Raw genomic sequence first — 20,355 nt, 5'->3', positions numbered from 1 at the left:
TTCTTTTTGGAATGGATGTTTTGATAGATTCAGAACGGTATAATTTTATGTACTGTATTGGACATGCATTTGTTGGATATTATATTTTAATATTGTTCACATTTAGAAGTTTCCAAGAGCACTGTTTTTTAATAGTCTTGTAATATAGACGTTATCGTTAGTACTACGTATACTCCAACGTCTCATCGACTTCTTCATAAGTTCCTTTAGCAGAATGCGCCCACATGTATACAGGTAAAATGGCTGAATGTATATAGCGGTGAAAGTGGTATTAATTAAGATAAGATAAGATAAGTTTTATTTCAAGTCGGCAAGTTTTCAAATTGTACATGTATTGAATTGGATTTATTTACATTCGAAGGTGAGTCATTTATTTTTTTTGCTGCACATTGATGCAAAAATGTTAAAATTTACTGTCTTTATCTTTTGACTCAAAATATTGTTTTTGCAAAATATTGTTTTTGTAGTAAATTGGTTTATATAGCGCTTCAAATTCGCTGCACGTTTTGCTAAAGGAACTTATGAAGAAGTCGATAAGACGTTGGAGTGTACGTAGTAATAACGGAAACGTCTTATGTTATAGGACTATGCTTTTTAACTGTGAAAATAATATACATAGAATCTAGTTCTGGCTTGTAAAATTATATTCTGCAATTCAATATTTGTTCTTTATAAAATTTTGCCAGTCACAACATAAACAGCTGAAGACATTAAGCTAGTAAACCTACATGTAGTTCATTAAATCATAGGGGAGTGCTTGAAGCTTAAATAAAGATATACATGTACATTATTTCTTGGGGTGCTAAGGCATGCTCAAAAAATAAAATAAAAATGGGACTGGAAAGACACAGGGCAATCTTGTGGTATCTGAGGATGAAAACGGTTTCATTATAATTTATGCAGGACAATTTTACTACTTTATATCAATTCAATATAGTTGCGAAAAAAGTTTTGATAATCATAAGGTGGAATTGATGTAATTTCACCTTTTTAAATCAGGTAAGGCAGATTTTAATTAAATTTTTGCAGAGTTAGATTATAGATTTTTGTAGTGGTTTTGCCACATACATACATGACTGTGTATGCTAAGGTCAATGTTCCTGGATCTTGGACATTGTATTCTTACTTAGAGATTTAAGTCCTACACAGTGGCATCTCTTAGCCTATAAGTTTTCATGAAGGGTTGTGGTAAATTATATGTATATGAATAGAATCAGCAATATTTTCATGTACAATTACATGAAATCTAGAAAGACTTGGTTTCTTTTATATGCCATTTCATGGTTGATTGCTGAAGCATTTAATTCATCTGTAGAACTTATACTGTTTTTCACATTGAAAGTGATTGTGACTCCATGTCTATTTTATCTATTACCATAAGAAAAAAATATTATAAAAATCATGAAACTTTAGTTAGTTAATATTGTTCTGAGTTAATATTGTTCTGAGTTCAATAAGTGAATATATTAAGTTTTATAAACCAGTAAATTAAAATACAATGTCCATAGAACAATACAATTTCACATTTCGTGATATGGAGCACAGAGAGTACATAAATTATATGAGTATTTTAGTACCACAGTTACTGTGACATATTTTGTTCAATAATATTTACCTTCATATTAGGACTTCACTTCCCTCTTCCACAAAATTCATCTTGGATTTAAAGAATGATTATAGTTAAAAGTTTTCTCCAGTATTAAATCTAGCTTTCTTGTAAATATTTTCAAAACCATCACATATTTGTACTTTGGACAAATGTTTATCATGCGAATGGTTTATCATGTGAATGAACATTAAGTTGATTTTGGGAACAAGCTCTTTGGATTTGCTCTTCAAAAATCTTTTTAAAATAAAAATTATCATCATTGTATACCCTTCATCTTTATTTAAGCTTGTTTATACTATTGACTGGCCTTTTTTTGTCAAAAGTATGATAAACTCATTATCGTTATTTCAAAACTTTAAAAAAAAACTGCGTCTTTATTTCTTATGTACCATACGATCCATGTACATGTTTTCCCTTATTTAAGAAGCTCTAGTTGTTTTTAAAATGTATAGAGACAAAATATTAGTTCTTTCACCATAGGGGCTTCCTGGACATGATTTTACCTCCTGTCATGATATAAAGATATAGAATATTCTATGTCTTTTACATGTATATGGTTGAGATATTGAATATTGGTCCCTTTTAATTTATATGATACAGAGATACGGTATTTTCCACTTTTATTTTGATCTTATACAGATATTTTCCTGTTTTCATATAATATTCCCTTGTTTTCATTATTTTCCAATTTTGATTATTGAGACATAATATAAGTTTCTTTCATATGGAGAACCCTTTCTATGTAGTAGCAAAAAGTAGTTTTAGTTCATTTAGGATGGTATATACGTTAGCCCACAGCGATTGAAAGGATCCTAGTTGTTTTGTTACATTATTTATTTTTTGTATTAATATTATCATAACAATGGCTATGAATTTAATGTGCATATATATTATACATTATATTTGTGGTTATCTATTTTTTTTTTTAATTTTAAGTTTTACCTGTAAAATTTTGTTTAAACTTTCATTTACATGTACTATAAACGAAACAGGATATTGGTAGACTGTTCAACCCGGATATATTTTTGAAATGTGATCTTACCTCAAGTTAAATGTCACAGATTTTCAAAAGATCAGTTACGTAAATAAAAGGATATGTAGTGTATATGTGTCACAGTGTGTATGGGTGATAGTTTCTCTTTATCAAATCCTCCATTGTCTACTCAGGTGTGACATTTCAGAAATATTAGTTAATTTTCATCATTAAATTACAAAACAGGATCTATATCATTTACATAAAATGTAATTTATGATGAAAATATGTTATGTATGTAACTAAAAACAAAACATTTATTTATATGTAAATGAATGAAAGTAAATTAAATGTACTAAAAAGTGTTTTTTTAAATTAATTGATAAGTGAAATACATGTACATGTTTGTTGATGTTTTTTTATACAAATGTGCTTACTTAAATCTTTATTTTCAAAAACAGACATTTCTAAAAACTGAGCAAAATTCTACCAATGTAAATGCAAATCAACTAGAGAGACGCAAACACCTGCTTCCAATATAAATAAAAAATTATGAAAGTTAGTGCTGAAATATTTGCATTTGACTTTTAAGTTTTCTTAAGGATAGAAACTAACATATAATTCTTTTATCGATCTATCCTAGAAATACAAATGTGACAGTTGATTGTTTCAGGAATAAATAAATAAATAATTCTGAGGGTGTCACAGTTGTTAATGATATTTTATTGTTTGTAGGTTCACTTCAATAGATCTAGTTGTAATAAAAAGGGTGTCCTGACTGTAAATAAAGATGAGTTCAATTCTTGTATCAAGGATGACTTGAAACCATCCTTCTCTAACAATTTCCCTGACCGAAGTGAATATTTTTTACAAATCCCGCCAAACGTGAAAAAATGAGATGTTATTTATTTGTAGCCAATGAAACTTGTTAATTTTGACCTCTCAATCAAAGGTTAGCGTTTATTAGATTTAGTTGTCATGAAATTTTAATGATTGAAAGGGATGAGGCCACTAAATTCAGGTCAGACTCATCTATATAAATTACACACTGTAACACAAATTTAATTGAATGCTACCATAGACATTTATATTTATGTATTAATACTTTAGTTACTATTATATATACTTATAATAGTAAAAAAATTTATGGTATTTTAAAGTCATTATGGCAAGATTTAGGACATTATGCAATTTTGGCTGCCTTGCTACTGGGCATTATTTTTCCATAAAAGGCAAGTGAATGAGCGTACATGCAAAATGACGTAATCAACTCTCAGTGACTTTCAAGATGGCTGCTGTCGTTAAATGAACTGCAGTCACTTGCACGCAAAAAATTTAAGTTTAGATGACATATTAACCTCTAATTTTACATTACCATCTATTTATACATTTTACATTACTATCTATTTATACATTTTACATTACAGTCATTGGACAGTACAAACCAACAGATGCTACTACGAATCCGTCCCTCATTCTGGCCGCGGCCAAAATGCCTCAATACAAACATCTCATCGACGATGCTATCACATACGCCAAGGCAGCCAGCAAGTTAGTTATTTTTATTTTTTTTATGTCCCCCACTAAATTTGTATAATGGACTAGACATGCTATTATTTTAGAAGTGTGCATTGCTAGGTTTGAGGAATGTTTCATGACCATATTGCTATTGAGCAGCAGTATGTGGCCTGATCATACGGTTACAACATGGAAATGTTGGTTTGATATTTGATAGTTAAAGTATTGTTCTTTAAACCTGGGGATCTTTAGGGTTCAAGTCCTACTTATGTCATGACCATGTTTCCTCATATGGTATCAGTACTGGTAAGTTCCAGGAAATGGACTTGAGAATGAAATTCCTTATATGGTACCAGTACTGATAAGTTCCAGGAAGTTGACTTGAGAGTGGTTTGGATTCCTTATATGGTACCAGTACGGGTTAGTTCCAGGAAGCTGACTCGAGGGTGGTTCAAAATAAGCGTTGCAACTTTTCATTACAATAAAGCTTAAAGAAAGCTTTTGCAATCTGTTTCTGCTCCATACTTTTGACATAGACAAATGATTGACATCGTTGCCAGGATTTAGAAGATTTAAGTGGAATTTTGTCACTTCATTTGAATCAATTGCCCCTAAGCCCATTGAGCATAAATTCAGCAATAAATCATAAATAATTTTGGGTACTAACTAATGGACGATTGAAGGGCTGTCATTAAATATCGCAATATCGATAATTTGATATATCATCGATATCCATCATCTGATACAATATTGATACACATTTTCAAATATCGATACAAGCTAAAATTTGTATACCTCTCTTTTTTGCCTAATTAGAGAAGTCATTTTTTTCCAGTTTTTTTGGCTAACTTGAACTTTAAACTCTGTTTTCAAGTGTAAGTGACAAAAAGAGAAGAAAAAACACTTTCTGTTAGTTTGTTGTATTTGTAATGTTTAATACAAGAATGCATAACACCATGATCCCAATTTATAACACATTTTTAAATGTATTTAATTGTACATTTTTTGTATCTACTGTCAAAGTCGATATATCGTCGATATTTGTCTCTTGATGTATCGATACAAAATTTCCCATCAATGACAGCCCTAGACGATTGATGGTTCTATAATCATTCTGGTTACTTGTGCTTGTTATTTAATACTGTTAGAGGCACCTATGGTCAGCATCGAGCAGTAAAGCTGGAAAATTGCATCTTTATATATGCTAGTGGACAATGTTGTCATGTTTCTAAAACTAACATCATCTGCCTAGAAAACCAACATGCTAACTGATCTTTTTAGTGACCAGAAGTTAAGAAAGATAGAAAAATCAGATGTTTTTTACACCGATATTTGAAATCTGGAGTAATAACATGTATTCACAAGGCAGTATACATTGGCAGGCTGGTTTAGAAGGACTGAAACAGCTTATGCACCCCATAAATTTACTCTTTTCACCCCATTTATTTTTAATGATGATATATTTATATCAATTGTTCTCAGAAATAGCCTATAATGTAAGATATTGTCAATTAGTTAAAAAAGATCCAAAGTCATTGATACTTAAAATACCTAGTTTAGATGTAAGCCTTAAATTTTGAAAGATATTATAACTGATACTTTCTGTTTTATTTCAGTGACCTATCTGGACAGCTGGAAGCTGCCATGGACAAAGTTTTTGTTAACTTTGGAAATGAGATCTTAAAAATTATCCCTGGACGTGTGTCAACAGAGGTGGATGCAAGGTGTGAATTGATTATGCCCCCATTTCCAAGAAAAGGGGGTATATTGCTTTGCACTTGTCGGTCCGTCGGTCCGTCGGTCCGTTGGTCCGTCGGTCCGTCGGTCCGTAGACCAAATGGTTTCCGAGTGATAACTAAAGAACCCTTAGGCCTAGGAACTTCAAACTTGGTATGGTGATTGGTCATGACCAGTAGATGACCCCTATTGATTTTGGGGTCAAGGGGTCAAAGGTCAAGGTCACATTGACCTTGTAAGCAAAAACGGTTTCCGATCAATAACTAAAGAACCTTAAGGCCTAGGAACTTCAAACTTGGTATGGTGATTGGTCATGACCAGTAGATGACCCCTATTGATTTTGGGGTCAAGGGGTCAAAGGTCAAGGTCACATTGACCTTGTAAGCAAAAAAACGGTTTCCGATCAATAACTAAAGAACCTTAAGGCCTAGGAACTTCAAAACTTGGTATGGTGATTGGCCATGAACAGTAGATGACCCCTATTGATTTTGGGGTCAAGGGGTCAAAGGTCAAGGTCACATTGACCTTGATAGCAAAAACGGTTTCCGATCAATAACTAAAGAACTTTAAGGCCTAGGAACTTCAAACTTAGTATGGTGATTGGTCATGATCAGTAGATGATCCCTATTGATTTTGGGGTCAAGGGGTCAAAGGTCAAGGTCACATTGACCTTGTAAGCAAAAACGTGTTTCGATCAATAACTAAAGAACTTTAAGGCCTAGGAACTTCAAACCTGGTATGGTGATTGGTCATGATCAGTAGATGACCCCTATTGATTTTGGGGTCAAGGGGTCAAAGGTCAAGGTCACATTGACCTTGTAAGCAATAACAGTTTCCGATCAATAACTAAAGAACTTTAAGGCTTAGGAACTTCAAACTTGGTATGGTGATTGGTCATGATCAGTAGATGACCCCTATTGATTTTGGGGTCAAGGGGTCAAAGGTCAAGGTCACATTGACCTCTTAGGTAAAAACGGTTTCCAATTAATAGCTAAAGAACCCTTAGGCCTAAGGACTTCAAACTTGATATGGTGATTGGTCATGATCAGTAGATGACCCCTATTGAATTTGGGGTCAAGGGGTCAAAGGTCAAGGTCACATTGAACTCTTAGGTAAAAACGGTTTCCTATCAATAACTAAAGACCCCTTAGGCCTAGGAACTTCAAACTTGGTATGGTGATTGGTCATGACCAGTAGATGACCCCTATTGATATTGGGGTTAAGGGGTCAAATGGCAAGGTCACATTGACCTTGTAGGTAAAAATGCTTTCAAATCAATAACTTAAGAACCCTTTGGCCTAGGAACTTCAAACATGGTATGGTGATTGGTCATGACCAGCAGATGACCTATTGATTTTGGGTCAAGGGGTCAAAGGTCAAGGTCACATTGAGGTTGTATGTTAAAACGGTTTCCGATCAATTAACTAAAAACGCTTAGGCCTAGGAACTTCAAACTTTGTATGATGATTGGTCGTGACCAGCATATGACCCCTATTGAGTTTTGGGTCAAGGGGTCAAAGGTTAAGGTCATGACCAGTAGATACTTGATAACCCTTATTAATTGTTTAATCACTGGGTCAGAAGTCATGCATAATAACCTTATCACATGACTAATTGGCTGCTGATAGGGGGCATACATGTTTTACAAACATATCTTGTTTTTTGTTTGTTTTTGTCTTAATTGAAAAAAAATGTTAAAACATATAGGGAAATGTCATTGAATCTTGCATATAGATCGTTTAAACTTCAAGATGCTAACTCCAAAAGTGATTAGCCTTTGCCACCAGTATAGAGCCTGGTCTGCCTTCACTTCCATGTATCCTAAGCTAGCTAGCTTGCTCTGTAATGGTTGCTGACTTAAACAAAATATATGAGCTGTGTCATGACAAAACCAACATAATGGGTTTGCGACCAGCATGGATCCAGACCAGCCTGCCCATCCACGCAGTCTGATCAGGATCCATGTTGTTTGCTTCCAGTTTCTCTACTTGGAGTAGGGTTGGTAAGCGAACAGCATTTCTTTGATCAAGTTTGATCAATGATGTATAGTTAAATAAAAGAGGGCAACATAATGGGTTGTATATAATGAATTGATATCATTTTCAAAAGGCCTAGTGTATGCTTAAGATGATAAATAGAAAACATGAGTAGAGCTATAAATAGTATTAACTACATGGTATTTAGTTGTAAAATAACTAATTTATAACAGTTTGTACTTGATACTTGCATGTAGTTGTAAAGTTTTGCTGTTTGTTGGTGATAAAAGGTAATTGACACATTATAAACATGTAAAATCTACAGGTCAAGATCATATCTGTCTAATTTACATAATTATACCTGATGTAAATTACCAAGAGGTTTGTCCGCAATTTATTTACTTTGCTTGATAATGATAATTAGTGTTAAAATATTTAGGCTTTAGAATTTATTATTTTAATTTTTTATTAATTTTTAATTTTTTTTTTATATTTTATTGTGTTTAAATGAATACTATTTCTTTTAATTAAGAATTCTTGAGTGACAGCGTGGCCGAGTGGTTAACGCGTCGTGTTGTAATCTAAGGATTGCTAACTGCGTGGTTTCAAACCCTGTCAGGGGCAAGCTGTTGTTTTCTTGTGCAAGAAACTTTACATTCATTGCTTAGTACTTGTTGGTTCCAGGAATGGATTTGAGAGTCTTTCAATAAGCTTATAGCTTTCAACACAATCAATCTAAATTAATTTGCATAAACTAATTAAGATTTCAAAAGCAAAAGCATCTAGAGGGTTTGATCCATTGTGTCAACACTTTTTGTAAAGTAATCAATTATACATGTATTATATTTCTTTATGGGAAACTATTATATAAAATTTTAAGGGAGAAAATAATTTCATGTGTACATTTAAAATATAAGGGGAGATATGAATATAAACATACATGTATAACTTTAAAGGAGATAATAATGTAACATATAATTGTAAGGGAGATAATTATATAGCCTATAAATGAAAGGGAGGTAATAAGCATGCATATAATTAAAAGGGAGATGATGCTAAATATGAGCTGATACTGTATCATATGAATTTAATGGAGGTTATCATTTTAAGATATGATTTTGTGGCTAGATAATGCTATAAGATATGATGTTTACAAATTAAATGATGTAATATAATTAAAAGGTAGATAGTATTTCTTAGTTCAGAAATGTTAATAAGTAAATGTAGAGAGTAAGGGATCTGTAGATAATAAAAAGCATTGTTGTATATTTCAGGTTATCATTTGATAAAGATGAAATGATCAAACGAGCCAAGAACTTTATAGAACTGTATAAGAAACAAGGTATTAGCAAGGACAGAATTCTCATCAAATTATCCTCGACATGGGAAGGAATTGAGGCTGCTAGGTATATAGATAAAATGTTATATTACATGTTACTGTATGTCTAAATTTATACACTCAAGCATACAAACACAAATGATATATGAGCCGCGTCACGACAAAACCAACGTAAAGCGTTTGCAACCAGCATGGATCCAGACCAGCCTGCGCATCCGCGCAGCCTGATCAGGATCCATGCTGTTCGCTATCAGTTTCTCTACTTGTAATAGGGTTTGTAAGTAAACAGCATGGATCCTGATCAGAATGTGCGGATGCGCAGGCTGGTCTGTATCCATGCTGGTCGCAAACCCATTATGTTGGTTTTGTCATGACACGGCTCACATGACTATGCTTTTGACTGCTTAGTCTGAGAATCCTTAATGCAGTTAGCAGAGAATGCATTTTTATTTTCTTTTTTTCATGAAGTGTCCTCCATAGAGTTTATTTAACCATTCATTTAAACATTGCTTCTATCTTTTACCTACTAAAAGCGGGTCACTGACTTAAGTTTGACGGTAATTAGAAAAAATTGCTTTTCAGCTTCATTTGCTTCTAGAGCTGTTTTAATTGTTTTTTTTTCCTGAGAAGAACTATAACAATTTTTTTTGTGACCTGTTATATGGCTGTATAAAGTATTGTAAGCTCATACAACCTGAGCTGCTAGATGAGGTTTATATAGTAAGCAACAATTTATATGCAGCCTTGTGGCATAACAAATGTGTAGTATTATCTATAAGTTTGATAAAAAACATTAAATGAGCCGCGCCATGAAAAAAACATAGTGTGTTTGCAACCAGCATGGATCCAGACTAACCTGCACATCCTCGCAGTCTGATCAGGATCCATGCTGTTCGCTATCAGCTTCTCTACTTGTTATAGAGTTTGTAAGCGAACAGCATGGATCCTGATCAGACTTGGCGGATGTGCAGGCTGGTCTGGATCCATGCTGGTCGCAAACCCATTATGTTGGTTTTGTCATGATGCGGCTCATTTTAATATTTAGATACCAGTATTTTTCATGTAATCATTGTATATGCTCCATCTCTTTGAAAGATTTGTTCTAATGTTTTCTAGATTGTCATAAATACTTTTTATTTGAAAATTTCAGAGTGCTAGAAAAAGAGTATGGAATTCACTGTAACATGACTTTACTGTTTAACTTTCACCAGGTAAATTTAATATAATATTTATTTTAACCAAGTGATTCTTTTATTGTTTAAAAATTTATTCTCAAGCTGGTGACGATTTGTTGTATCTAAATAATCAATTATTATAGAGATAAATTTTTAACATATATTCAATGTACACAAGGGACTTTTTTCCTTTTTTATGTGAGAGAGGTGTCAAATAGTACACAAATCTCGAAAAAATATTTTGTCATTCAATTCATGCAGGAAAAAAAGCAATTTGAGAGCAATGAAAGTCTTAATACTTTTCAAAAATGTAAACAGGTATAAGACTCGTAACCATCTACCTGTCAGGGTTCATGCTACCATTTGTAGCTGATACAATGTAGATACTTGCCAAAATTCTATAAAATTTGACATTTTACTTTCAAAGTTAAACTGAATGAGACTTTTTTCTTTTACTTATTCTAGTTCCCATTTAGTCATAATATGTCATAGTATTTTGTCAGTATGACAGTTTAGTGTTAACATATCTTAAAAGTTACTTACGAAAGAAATCTCAGTAGTTATTGAATATTAAGAGGATATTTTTTTGTTTTTTCGTAAAATATCGAATATATTTCCACCAAACATGATAAAATGCAACATATTTTCACGAGCCGGGAGATATTGGTGTTCGGATTTATTTTCTTAGTTATACCATTTTCTATCATTCTAGATAGTTTTCAAAACAAATTTCAACAAAAAGTTGTTTTTTATTTATCACATTTTTTAAACAAAATGGTGAATGAAGTCCCTTTAAATAAATATGAGTTTTGACTCTGCCCACTTTCATATTTATATTTCATATTTTTTTTTTACATAAAAATATGAAATATATTTGACTGATGTAGCATCATATTTCATTTGTAAAATTAAATAAACATGTTTGGTGTATTACTATAACACAGGCTGTAGCATGTGCTGAAGCTGGAGTAACATTGATCTCACCATTTGTTGGTCGTATCTTTGACTGGTTTGTTCAGAATACAGGTCAAAAAGAGTTTGACTACCTTGATGATCCAGGTATGTTTATATACTAGTATTTTATATATATATTTGGGTATACTTAACACTTAAATGATTTGTATAACAAATTACTATTGAAAATGTCAAGACTTCTACCTGCTTGTGCCTGAAATAATGCACAGAGGGTCACCTGAGGTCGTTCTCTACCAATAAAGCAAAGCCTGATAGTCCCCATATGACCTTTACTGTGTTGGTATATAACTCAACAACCAAAAATATTTTTTTATGTTTTCAAAGAAGCTCACCTTCAGGTTAATTCTCAGTGGCCATGAACCTAGGACATTGAGTGTAATGGTAATTTGTCTCTTACTGCTGATTCACAAATCATTCTGTAATTTGAGAAGAAATTTGTAATTGCTGGTTAGGTGATATGACTGCCAGTTAGGTGATATGACTGCCAAAATATGACCTAAAGTTGTTGAAAGCATTATAAAATCCAAACAAACAGAACAGATCAATCTGTCTGATGAGATTGTTTTCATGATTTGATATATAGCAGATTTCATGAAGTTATATTTTGCTTGCTCTTAAAGGCACATTATGCCTCCACAATAAATAAATTTTCCATAATGCAGAAAAGGGCAATTATATGTTAAATAATGTTGTAATACATGTAATAATTGATTTAGAACATGGGAGATGTTCATCGCTTGAATAAAATAATGTTAAATGTGAAATAAATTGTAGCAAAATTATCTTGACTTCCATACACAGTGTCTATTCCAGGGTGATTTTTATCGAAAAGTGAGAATTTAAATTCCCCACACCCCCTGCACCTGAAAAAAATATGGGGGAATTCTCACTAATGAGTGACTTTTTGGAAAACACGATACCAAAAGTAAAAAGCTTTTGAAAAATTAGAAATGATAACATTTGTGAGGCTTAAATGGGTCGTTAAAATAACATGAAAATGTTTGTATTATAGGTGTGAAAAGTGTGACACGTATTTATAACTATTACAAGAAGTTTGGCTATCAAACAGTTGTCATGGGAGCCTCCTTCCGAAACACCAATCAAATCAAAGGTCTTGTTGGTTGTGACCTGCTGACAATATCGTAAGTAATTTTTTTTATTGACACAGATAATGTATTAAAGAAGCAGTGACCTAGAAGTTTTTGCTTTTGAACACAGGGATCATGTGTTTAAGCCCTTCAATGGGTAATGAATATGATTTTATTTTTGTGATATCAGTACATGGTAATTTTAGAAATCTCAAGATCGATTCAAAAAGGCTTAAAAACAAGTTTTTTTTCATTATTAAGCAAGAATAAAATACATTTAAACTAAAACAAATTAATACATGTATACATTGTATTTTTAAAAAAAACTTTAACTGCAACCATGTCTTATCTATATTGCCAGCATAGAGCCTGGTCTGTCTTTATGTCTTAGGAGTTTGACAAGGTTCTACACTCTCAGCTCCTTCATTTTTTTGCAATTTGAGCCGTGTCATGACAAAACCAACATAATGGGTCTGCGACCAGCATAGATCCAGACCAGCCTGCACATCCGCGCAGTCTGATCAGGATCCATGCTGTTCACTATCAGTTTCTCTACTTGTAATAGGGTTTGTAAGCGAACAGCATTGATCCTGATCAGACTGCGCAGATGCGCAGGCTGGTCTGGATCCATGCTGGTCGCAAACCCATAACGTTGGTTTTGTCATGGCTCGGCTCATTTAAAATCCTCACAATAAATTGTTTCAATTCAAAACAGGACAGATTCATATTGAGAATTTTAGCAGGGCACAGGTTTATATTTATATTCAAAATTCTGATTTTAACAAACTTAGATAGCAAAAGAGCACACATTTTAATGCATTTTTGTAATTCTTTTTTTCTCTATAGCCCTTCACTGCTGGATAAACTATCTAAATCAACAGAACAGTTTGGAGAACAGCTGAGTGAAAAATCAGGTAAATAATGAAATGATATAGCAATAACCAAAATATAAAGAAGATAATTTATTTCTGTATGATATTAGAATATGATGAAGTTGATGTACAAACATGGGAGCAATACTTTTTTGAAGCTTTTTAGAGGCTTCAGCCTTGAAGCACTGGATGTTGTTAACTTTTAGCCTGCTGATGACCACTGTTTCTACCCATGTGATCAGTGAAGACACAGGTCGTGGGTTTGATCCCCGGGAGATACTTTGGTAGTTAAGCGCGGAGGAAGGTAGTCTAGAGTCTAGTACTGGTGTAACTCTCCAGGAACGATGGTTAGGAAACTACCCGCCTATATGACTGAAACACTGTTGGGAAAAGGCGTAAAATGAAACAAACAAACAGGTTAAATTTGATTTCCGATGCAATCAACATATTAAAAGAGTTATGCCCCTTTTAAAGTAAATTTTTGAGCAATTCTTGCTTTCTGCAGGGCAACTTCGGAAGTATTTATCTTGAAGGCATAGTTTTGCTTGTGATACTTTTTATTTAAAATTTCCCATTGGGCATATGTTGTCCTGCCTCACCGCTAGCTGAGCTCTCGTTATGGGTTGTTGAGGTTGGCAAAGGGTGGCAAATGAGTTTTCCCTTGTCTATCTATCCCTGTCACAGTACTGCTGCCAAGCTGTTTGTTGGCACACTGACAAACTTTATTCATATTATGGTTTTTACTTATGTTGATAAAAGCTTGTGTAAAAATTTTATTCTAAATTTGTGTTAGTTTAATTCAGATTTTGCGATGGGCATTGTTTTATTCTTCAGCTAAGAAGTTGGACATTGACCGTGTTGATGTTGATGAGAAAATATTCCGATGGGAGATGAACGAGGACACAATGGCGAACGATAAACTTTCTGACGGAATCCGAAAATTTGCAGCAGACGCCTTGAAACTGGAATCCATGTTGAAAACATATCTTCAGTAGATATAAGCAGCAAACGAGAATGATTTTTGTAAAGTAGTTAGAAGTTATTACATGCAGCAAACATTTTATAAGGGAAGGTTTATCCCTGTTTAGAATGTACCTTTAAAGCTTATTGAATGATGTTAAATCAAAAAAATGTTTTCATAAAATGGCAGTTGAAAGTTTGGAATATATTTAAATTTTGGAAGTGATGTTTCATTGAAATTAGCAAAGTTAGGCATAAAATTTGAAAGTTGAATTATTTGTGAAAGCCAGTGCACAACATGTATATACATGTATATTTAAGATTCTTATGTGTGATAAGTGGTGTAACTTAATAGAGAAATTTAAATCATAACTTCATTTTAGGCCTCTTTTTTGTATTACTTTTACATGACACTGTAATATTGATAATATTAAGTATGGTGCTTTAAAGGGTCTAGGGATATCTTTTGTATATTATTTTAAAATGCTTTGTATAAAAAATGAAGACATTAGTTAGTTATTAAATTAAAACAATCATGTAAAGAGATGAATTAAAAAGAGCTATAATTTATTTGATAATGTGGACTTTATAAGGTGAAATGAAAGCTACATGTATATTCACTTATATATCTGCAACTTGTATAATTGATACTTTACTTTGATTTTTTCCATCGATCTTTGAAGGGACTGTTTAAAATTCAAAACTGGGCAAAATTATGTTTTATTAAAAGCTGAAGATTTGCAGGTACATGTACTTATTAGAAAAAAGAAATGTAGACATTATAGTGCCATTGTTCTTCAAAAGTTGGCTTGGTAATAATGGGCTCATTTCGAAAGGGAAAATTTACAACTCTTGTTCAATTAGAAAGAAACTTAGCAGTGTGGGACCTGTTTTCTATCTATGGTGGCTATATATAGTATAAGGTGGCCTGTATACACAAGTTCAACTGGTTTGTTTAGTGTCATATTGTTTTTTTTGTCTTTTATTAATGGTTTAGATAAACTGCATCAGTGAAACTTGGAAAGTTGCCATATGACCTATACTTTTTACCCAAAAGAGAAAAAAATCTCAAATATTATATGAAAATTTTGTGTTCATTTAAAAATACCTTTTCATGCTTAGCATCTTCAAGTTGACCATATATAAATATTCTATATCCACTTTAACCACTGCCATATTTCTTAAAAAACCTGGGAGCTTTAAATATTGTTTCACAGTTATTGCTTTATTGTTTCATAGTTATTCCCCTTTGCTTTGTTTTTTTTTGTGTAGTCAGGTGCTGTGCATCTTGTTTTATTTTCATGGATAAACTTTTATAAATAAAAAAGTAAAAATATATCAATATCATATCACATATCATTTTATATATGGCAATAACGAAGGGAAATTAACTTTATGAATGTTGTAGCCTGTAGGGAAATTAACTTGATAGATTATGTGGGGCGGTTTACTTGAAAAATTGTGAAGGGAAATTGATTTAAGAAATAATGGAGGGCAGTTAACTTAAAAAGAATTGTGAATGGAAATTGATTAAATAAATAATAACCGGCAGTAAGCAAAAGACATTTTGAAGGGACATTAATTAAATGAATTGTGAAGGTTAGTTAGCTAAATAAATTTTGATAGGAAGTTATTGTGAGAAATAATGAAGGGCAGTTAACTTTATAAATCATGAAGAGAAATTAACTTTATGAATTGAGTAGGGCAGTTAACTTTAAAAGTTGTGAAGGGAAATTAATTTAATTAGAACATGAGGGAAATTCAGGTGATGAATTATGAAGGAGCTTAACTTTGTTATTATTAATTCTTAAGTATACTATTTATTGCATTCAGTTTTGACATGATGTGAATAAAACACAGTGAGAATATTTACAATCTTTTTTAATTACCATTTTCTTTTCTTGTTTGCATCAACACATTTTCACAAATGAATAAATTTCTTAGAAATTGTTAACTTTTTACAGGTACAATTAAGACCTTTTAATGACATCATAAATATGGTATTTCACATTCATACAAAATATCTTTAGTTGACGAAATGATTGATTTTGTTACACCTGTTTCAAAACAATTTCCTAAGAAGTTATTTAATTCTGCACAATTCTTATGAAGGGATTTTTTTCTCAAACTATAATTATATAAGATACATTATGTAGTTGAAATTTTTCATTTGCTACACTTAACTTAGCATGGTGGTGGCTTTGCTAGATAGACATTTTTGAAATGATATTTTCAAATAAAAATCTCAGGTTTGTTCAAATGCAAAATTATAAAAACAAACAAAAAAATGCAAATAATGCTTTTATAAAATTTGAGGATTTTTTGGTTTCTATTTCATAGAATTTAGATATTTTTACCCTACATAAAGTAAAAGTACTACTTAAGTTAGGGAGTAAGATTTTGTTTTATTGTGCTTCTAATTTGCTTGACTTTCAGACTAATTTGATTATGATTATATGCAAATCATGTGTTAATCAGAGAATGTATAATATTCTAAAAATAATGATTTCTGTTTTTTTATTGATATATAATGACAAAACTGTTACTGATTCTTTTGATTATCTGTTTCTAGAAAAAAATATATTAAAGAAATATATTTTCTATGAAATTTTTGCATTTTATTTCTTTACTCCATGTCTTTCACTCTGCAATCGGAAAATAAATTAAGAAACATATTATGTAGGATAATATTTGTCTTTACACTACAGTCATCTTTAACATTTGCCAGACAGTGTGACCGAGTGGTTAACACGTCGAGCAAGTAATCCGCCACGTGGGTTCAAACCCTGTCTAGGGCACGCTGATGTGAAATGTGGCCATATAATGGTACGATGATCATTACAGTGTTGGTACGATGATCATTACAGTGTTGGTGCGATGATCATTACAGTGTTGGTGCGATGATCATTACAGTGTTGGTACGATGATCATTACAGTGTTGGTGCGATGATCATTACAGTGTTGGTGCGATGATCATTACAGTGTTGGTACGATGATCATTACAGTGTTGGTACGATGATCATTACAGTGTTGGTGCGATGATCATTACAGTGTTGGTGCGATGATCATTACAGTGTTGGTGCGATGATCATTACAGTGTTGGTGCTATGATCATTACAGTGTTGGTGCTATGATCATTACAGTGTTAGTGCTATGATCATTACAGTGTTGGTGCGATGATCATTACAGTGTTGGTGCGATGATCATTACAGTGTTGGTACGATGATCATTACAGTGTTGGTACGATGATCATTACAGTGTTGGTGCGATGATCATTACAGTGTTGGTGCAATGATCATTACAGTGTTGGTACGATGATCATTACAGTGTTGGTACGATGATCATTACAGTGTTGGTACGATGATCATTACAGTGTTGGTGCGATGATCATTACAGTGTTGGTGCGATGATCATTACAGTGTTGGTGCGATGATCATTACAGTGTTGGTGCGATGATCATTACAGTGTTGGTGCTATGATCATTACAGTGTTGGTGCTATGATCATTACAGTGTTTGTGCGATGATCATTACAGTGTTGGTACGATGATCATTACCGTGTTGGTGCGATGATCATTACAGTGTTGGTGCGATGATCATTACCGTGTTGGTGCGATGATCATTACAGTGTTGGTGCGATGATCATCACAGTGTTGGTGCTATGATCATTACAGTGTTGGTGCGATGATCATTACAGTGTTGGTGCTATGATCATTACAGTGTTGGTGCGATGATCATTACAGTGTTGGTGCGATGATCATTACAGTGTTGGTGCGATGATCATTACAGTGTTGGTGCGATGATCATTACAGTGTTGGTGCGATGATCATTACAGTGTTGGGTGCGATGATCATTACAGTGTTGGTGCTATGATCATTACAGTGTTGGTGCGATGATCATTACAGTGTTGGTGCGATGATCATTACAGTGTTGGTGCGATGATCATTACAGTGTTGGTGCGATGATCATTACAGTGTTGGTGCGATGATCATTACAGTGTTGGTGCGATGATCATTACAGTGTTGGTGCGATGATCATTACAGTGTTGGTGCGATGATCATTACAGTGTTGGTGCGATGATCATTACAGTGTTGGTGCGATGATCATTACAGTGTTGGTGCGATGATCATTACAGTGTTGGTACGATGATCATTACAGTGTTGGTACGATGATCATTACAGTGTTGGTGCGATGATCATTACAGTGTTGGTGCGATGATCATTACAGTGTTGGTGCTATGATCATTACAGTGTTGGTGCGATGATCATTACAGTGTTGGTGCGATGATCATTACAGTGTTGGTACAACGTTAACCGTCCACTCTAACGTAAGAATACTATTGAAATAAATAAAAAAAAGTAAAAAAATAATATACATGTTACAGTATAAAAAATTTGAGATCTAAAAGAATTCATATATTCTTGATAGAAAAAAAAAGAATGTTTAATATCATTCATATAGTACATTATTATATTCTACGATAAAATTAGATCTTATTAAATTTTAGTAATTCTATAAAGTAATCATGATCTCAAGTACATGTCTGTAACATGTATATGCTTTTCTCTCTTTTCTATCTTTTAATATGAAGAGTACTCTGTTGACGGCAACAACAAAGAACAGTGGTAAAATCACATTTTCCATTTCAAGAAGAAGAAAAAGAAAACAAATTCACGAAAAACCGACAATTTCAAAAGAATTTCTCGAAAATACCAAAAAGTTGATTACATAGTTTTCACTTCAGTCTTTTTAACGACTTCATACATATTTCAGACTGAAGTTTCCGGACCTGACTTCCTGTAATTTCGAATGTCCTTGTCGCAGCGCGTGTAGCGTTTTTATTTTATTTTTTTTCTAAAGTCTTGAAATGTCAATATGATGCTGACCTTTATTTTATTTAGAAAATTGTGGTGATCATATGTGATATCAGTTAGATGCCGGAGTAATTGCTCTATTTTGTGTGAGCTATGTTTATAAATAACAACAGTTATCTGTAATTTTCCATATTTTGCCTAGTTGTTGATACGAGTTCAACAAACTTTCCAAACTTGAACAGAGGAAATCACGGTACATATCCCTATCGATATTCTCTTTGCGAAACCTACTAAAACATTACCTACTTTGCACATGCACAGGGCATTCTCTGCTGAAAACAAGTAGGCGACATAGACCATTCTAGTAAATGTTCATTCTACTGATAATAGGTGGTATGTCGAGTGAAAAAGAAGTATACCACGGAACACAAGAATGTTTAACTGTCTTTCTAAGGAAATTGACCATTTTTCAATTACTGCAACTCCACAATAAGCTACACAAAAGCGCGCTGTTTCGCCACACCCACCGCCTCGGCATGTTCTGTAGGCCAAAATGAACCACTGATTTGATTATGTACACATCATACATTTTACATGTACTCATTTCTGTATTATCTTTGGACAAATATAAAAAGTAAACAAATGCATTTGAAATTCGGAAGAACACAATACTTTCGGCTTTTCAGCGGCAGGGGTTACCTCTTTTTCTTGTCAAATGTAGATTTCGCAGAGGGTACCGCATCGTCTGATACCCACGATTGATTAATATGTAACATAACATGCAATCAAACTTATAAATGTTAATGGTTCGGCCGTGGGACTACACGACGATGAGGGGACCGATTATGTATGGAACTCTCTCATATGCACTCTAGAAATTGTAATCGCACTAACTTTAACTAGAATCGAGATAGACACAATACTGGCCCTATTAAGAAGTAATTCGTAAACAATTAAATATTTTAAATACATTTCGTGTTCGCGAAAAATTAATTTGTAACTAAGTGATTTTGTAGAATCCTTGGGTGGGGTGGGGAACTCGGGTCACACGTATGATTCTTAAAATGACACTAGTAATGGTTATGTTGTCCCAGGAATCAAACTGATATTGTTAAAATATTCAAGCTTTCGTCCAACAGAGCATGATATACATGTAAAATAATATTTAATTTACAAACCAACAATTTCCAAAGTTATTTGGTACTTTTCACTTTTGCTTTGAAGTGTCACATGTAGTATTCCTGTCACCATTTCGCGACATAATAGATTTACAAATATTATCATTATTTAAGCCTTTTATTTTTATCAGTAGATCGCAAAT

General features: G+C 32.9%; 1 protein-coding gene across 1 annotated transcript in view; it reads left to right on the top strand.

Annotated features, from left to right (window-relative positions):
• Positions 1-16,830, top strand: part of LOC132743588 (transaldolase-like) — a 33,397-nt gene extending 16,567 nt beyond the window's left edge. Inside the window, exons 3-10 of the mRNA XM_060732120.1 lie at positions 4,010-4,133; positions 5,717-5,824; positions 9,088-9,219; positions 10,303-10,363; positions 11,272-11,386; positions 12,315-12,444; positions 13,237-13,304; positions 14,097-16,830. Of these exons, the coding sequence (XP_060588103.1) occupies positions 4,010-4,133; positions 5,717-5,824; positions 9,088-9,219; positions 10,303-10,363; positions 11,272-11,386; positions 12,315-12,444; positions 13,237-13,304; positions 14,097-14,257 (899 nt within the window). The 3' untranslated portion in view covers positions 14,258-16,830. The remainder of the gene's footprint in view (positions 1-4,009; positions 4,134-5,716; positions 5,825-9,087; positions 9,220-10,302; positions 10,364-11,271; positions 11,387-12,314; positions 12,445-13,236; positions 13,305-14,096) is intronic.
• Positions 16,831-20,355: the final 3,525 nt, after the last annotated feature.

Source organism: Ruditapes philippinarum, unplaced genomic scaffold (assembly GCF_026571515.1).
Source record: "Ruditapes philippinarum isolate M1 unplaced genomic scaffold, ASM2657151v2 ctg3138_1_1_1_1, whole genome shotgun sequence".
In the NCBI taxonomy this organism is placed as follows: Eukaryota; Metazoa; Mollusca; class Bivalvia; order Venerida; family Veneridae; genus Ruditapes; species Ruditapes philippinarum.
Note: the sequence above shows the minus strand (reverse complement) of the source record. Positions and strands in the feature narration are given on the sequence as shown.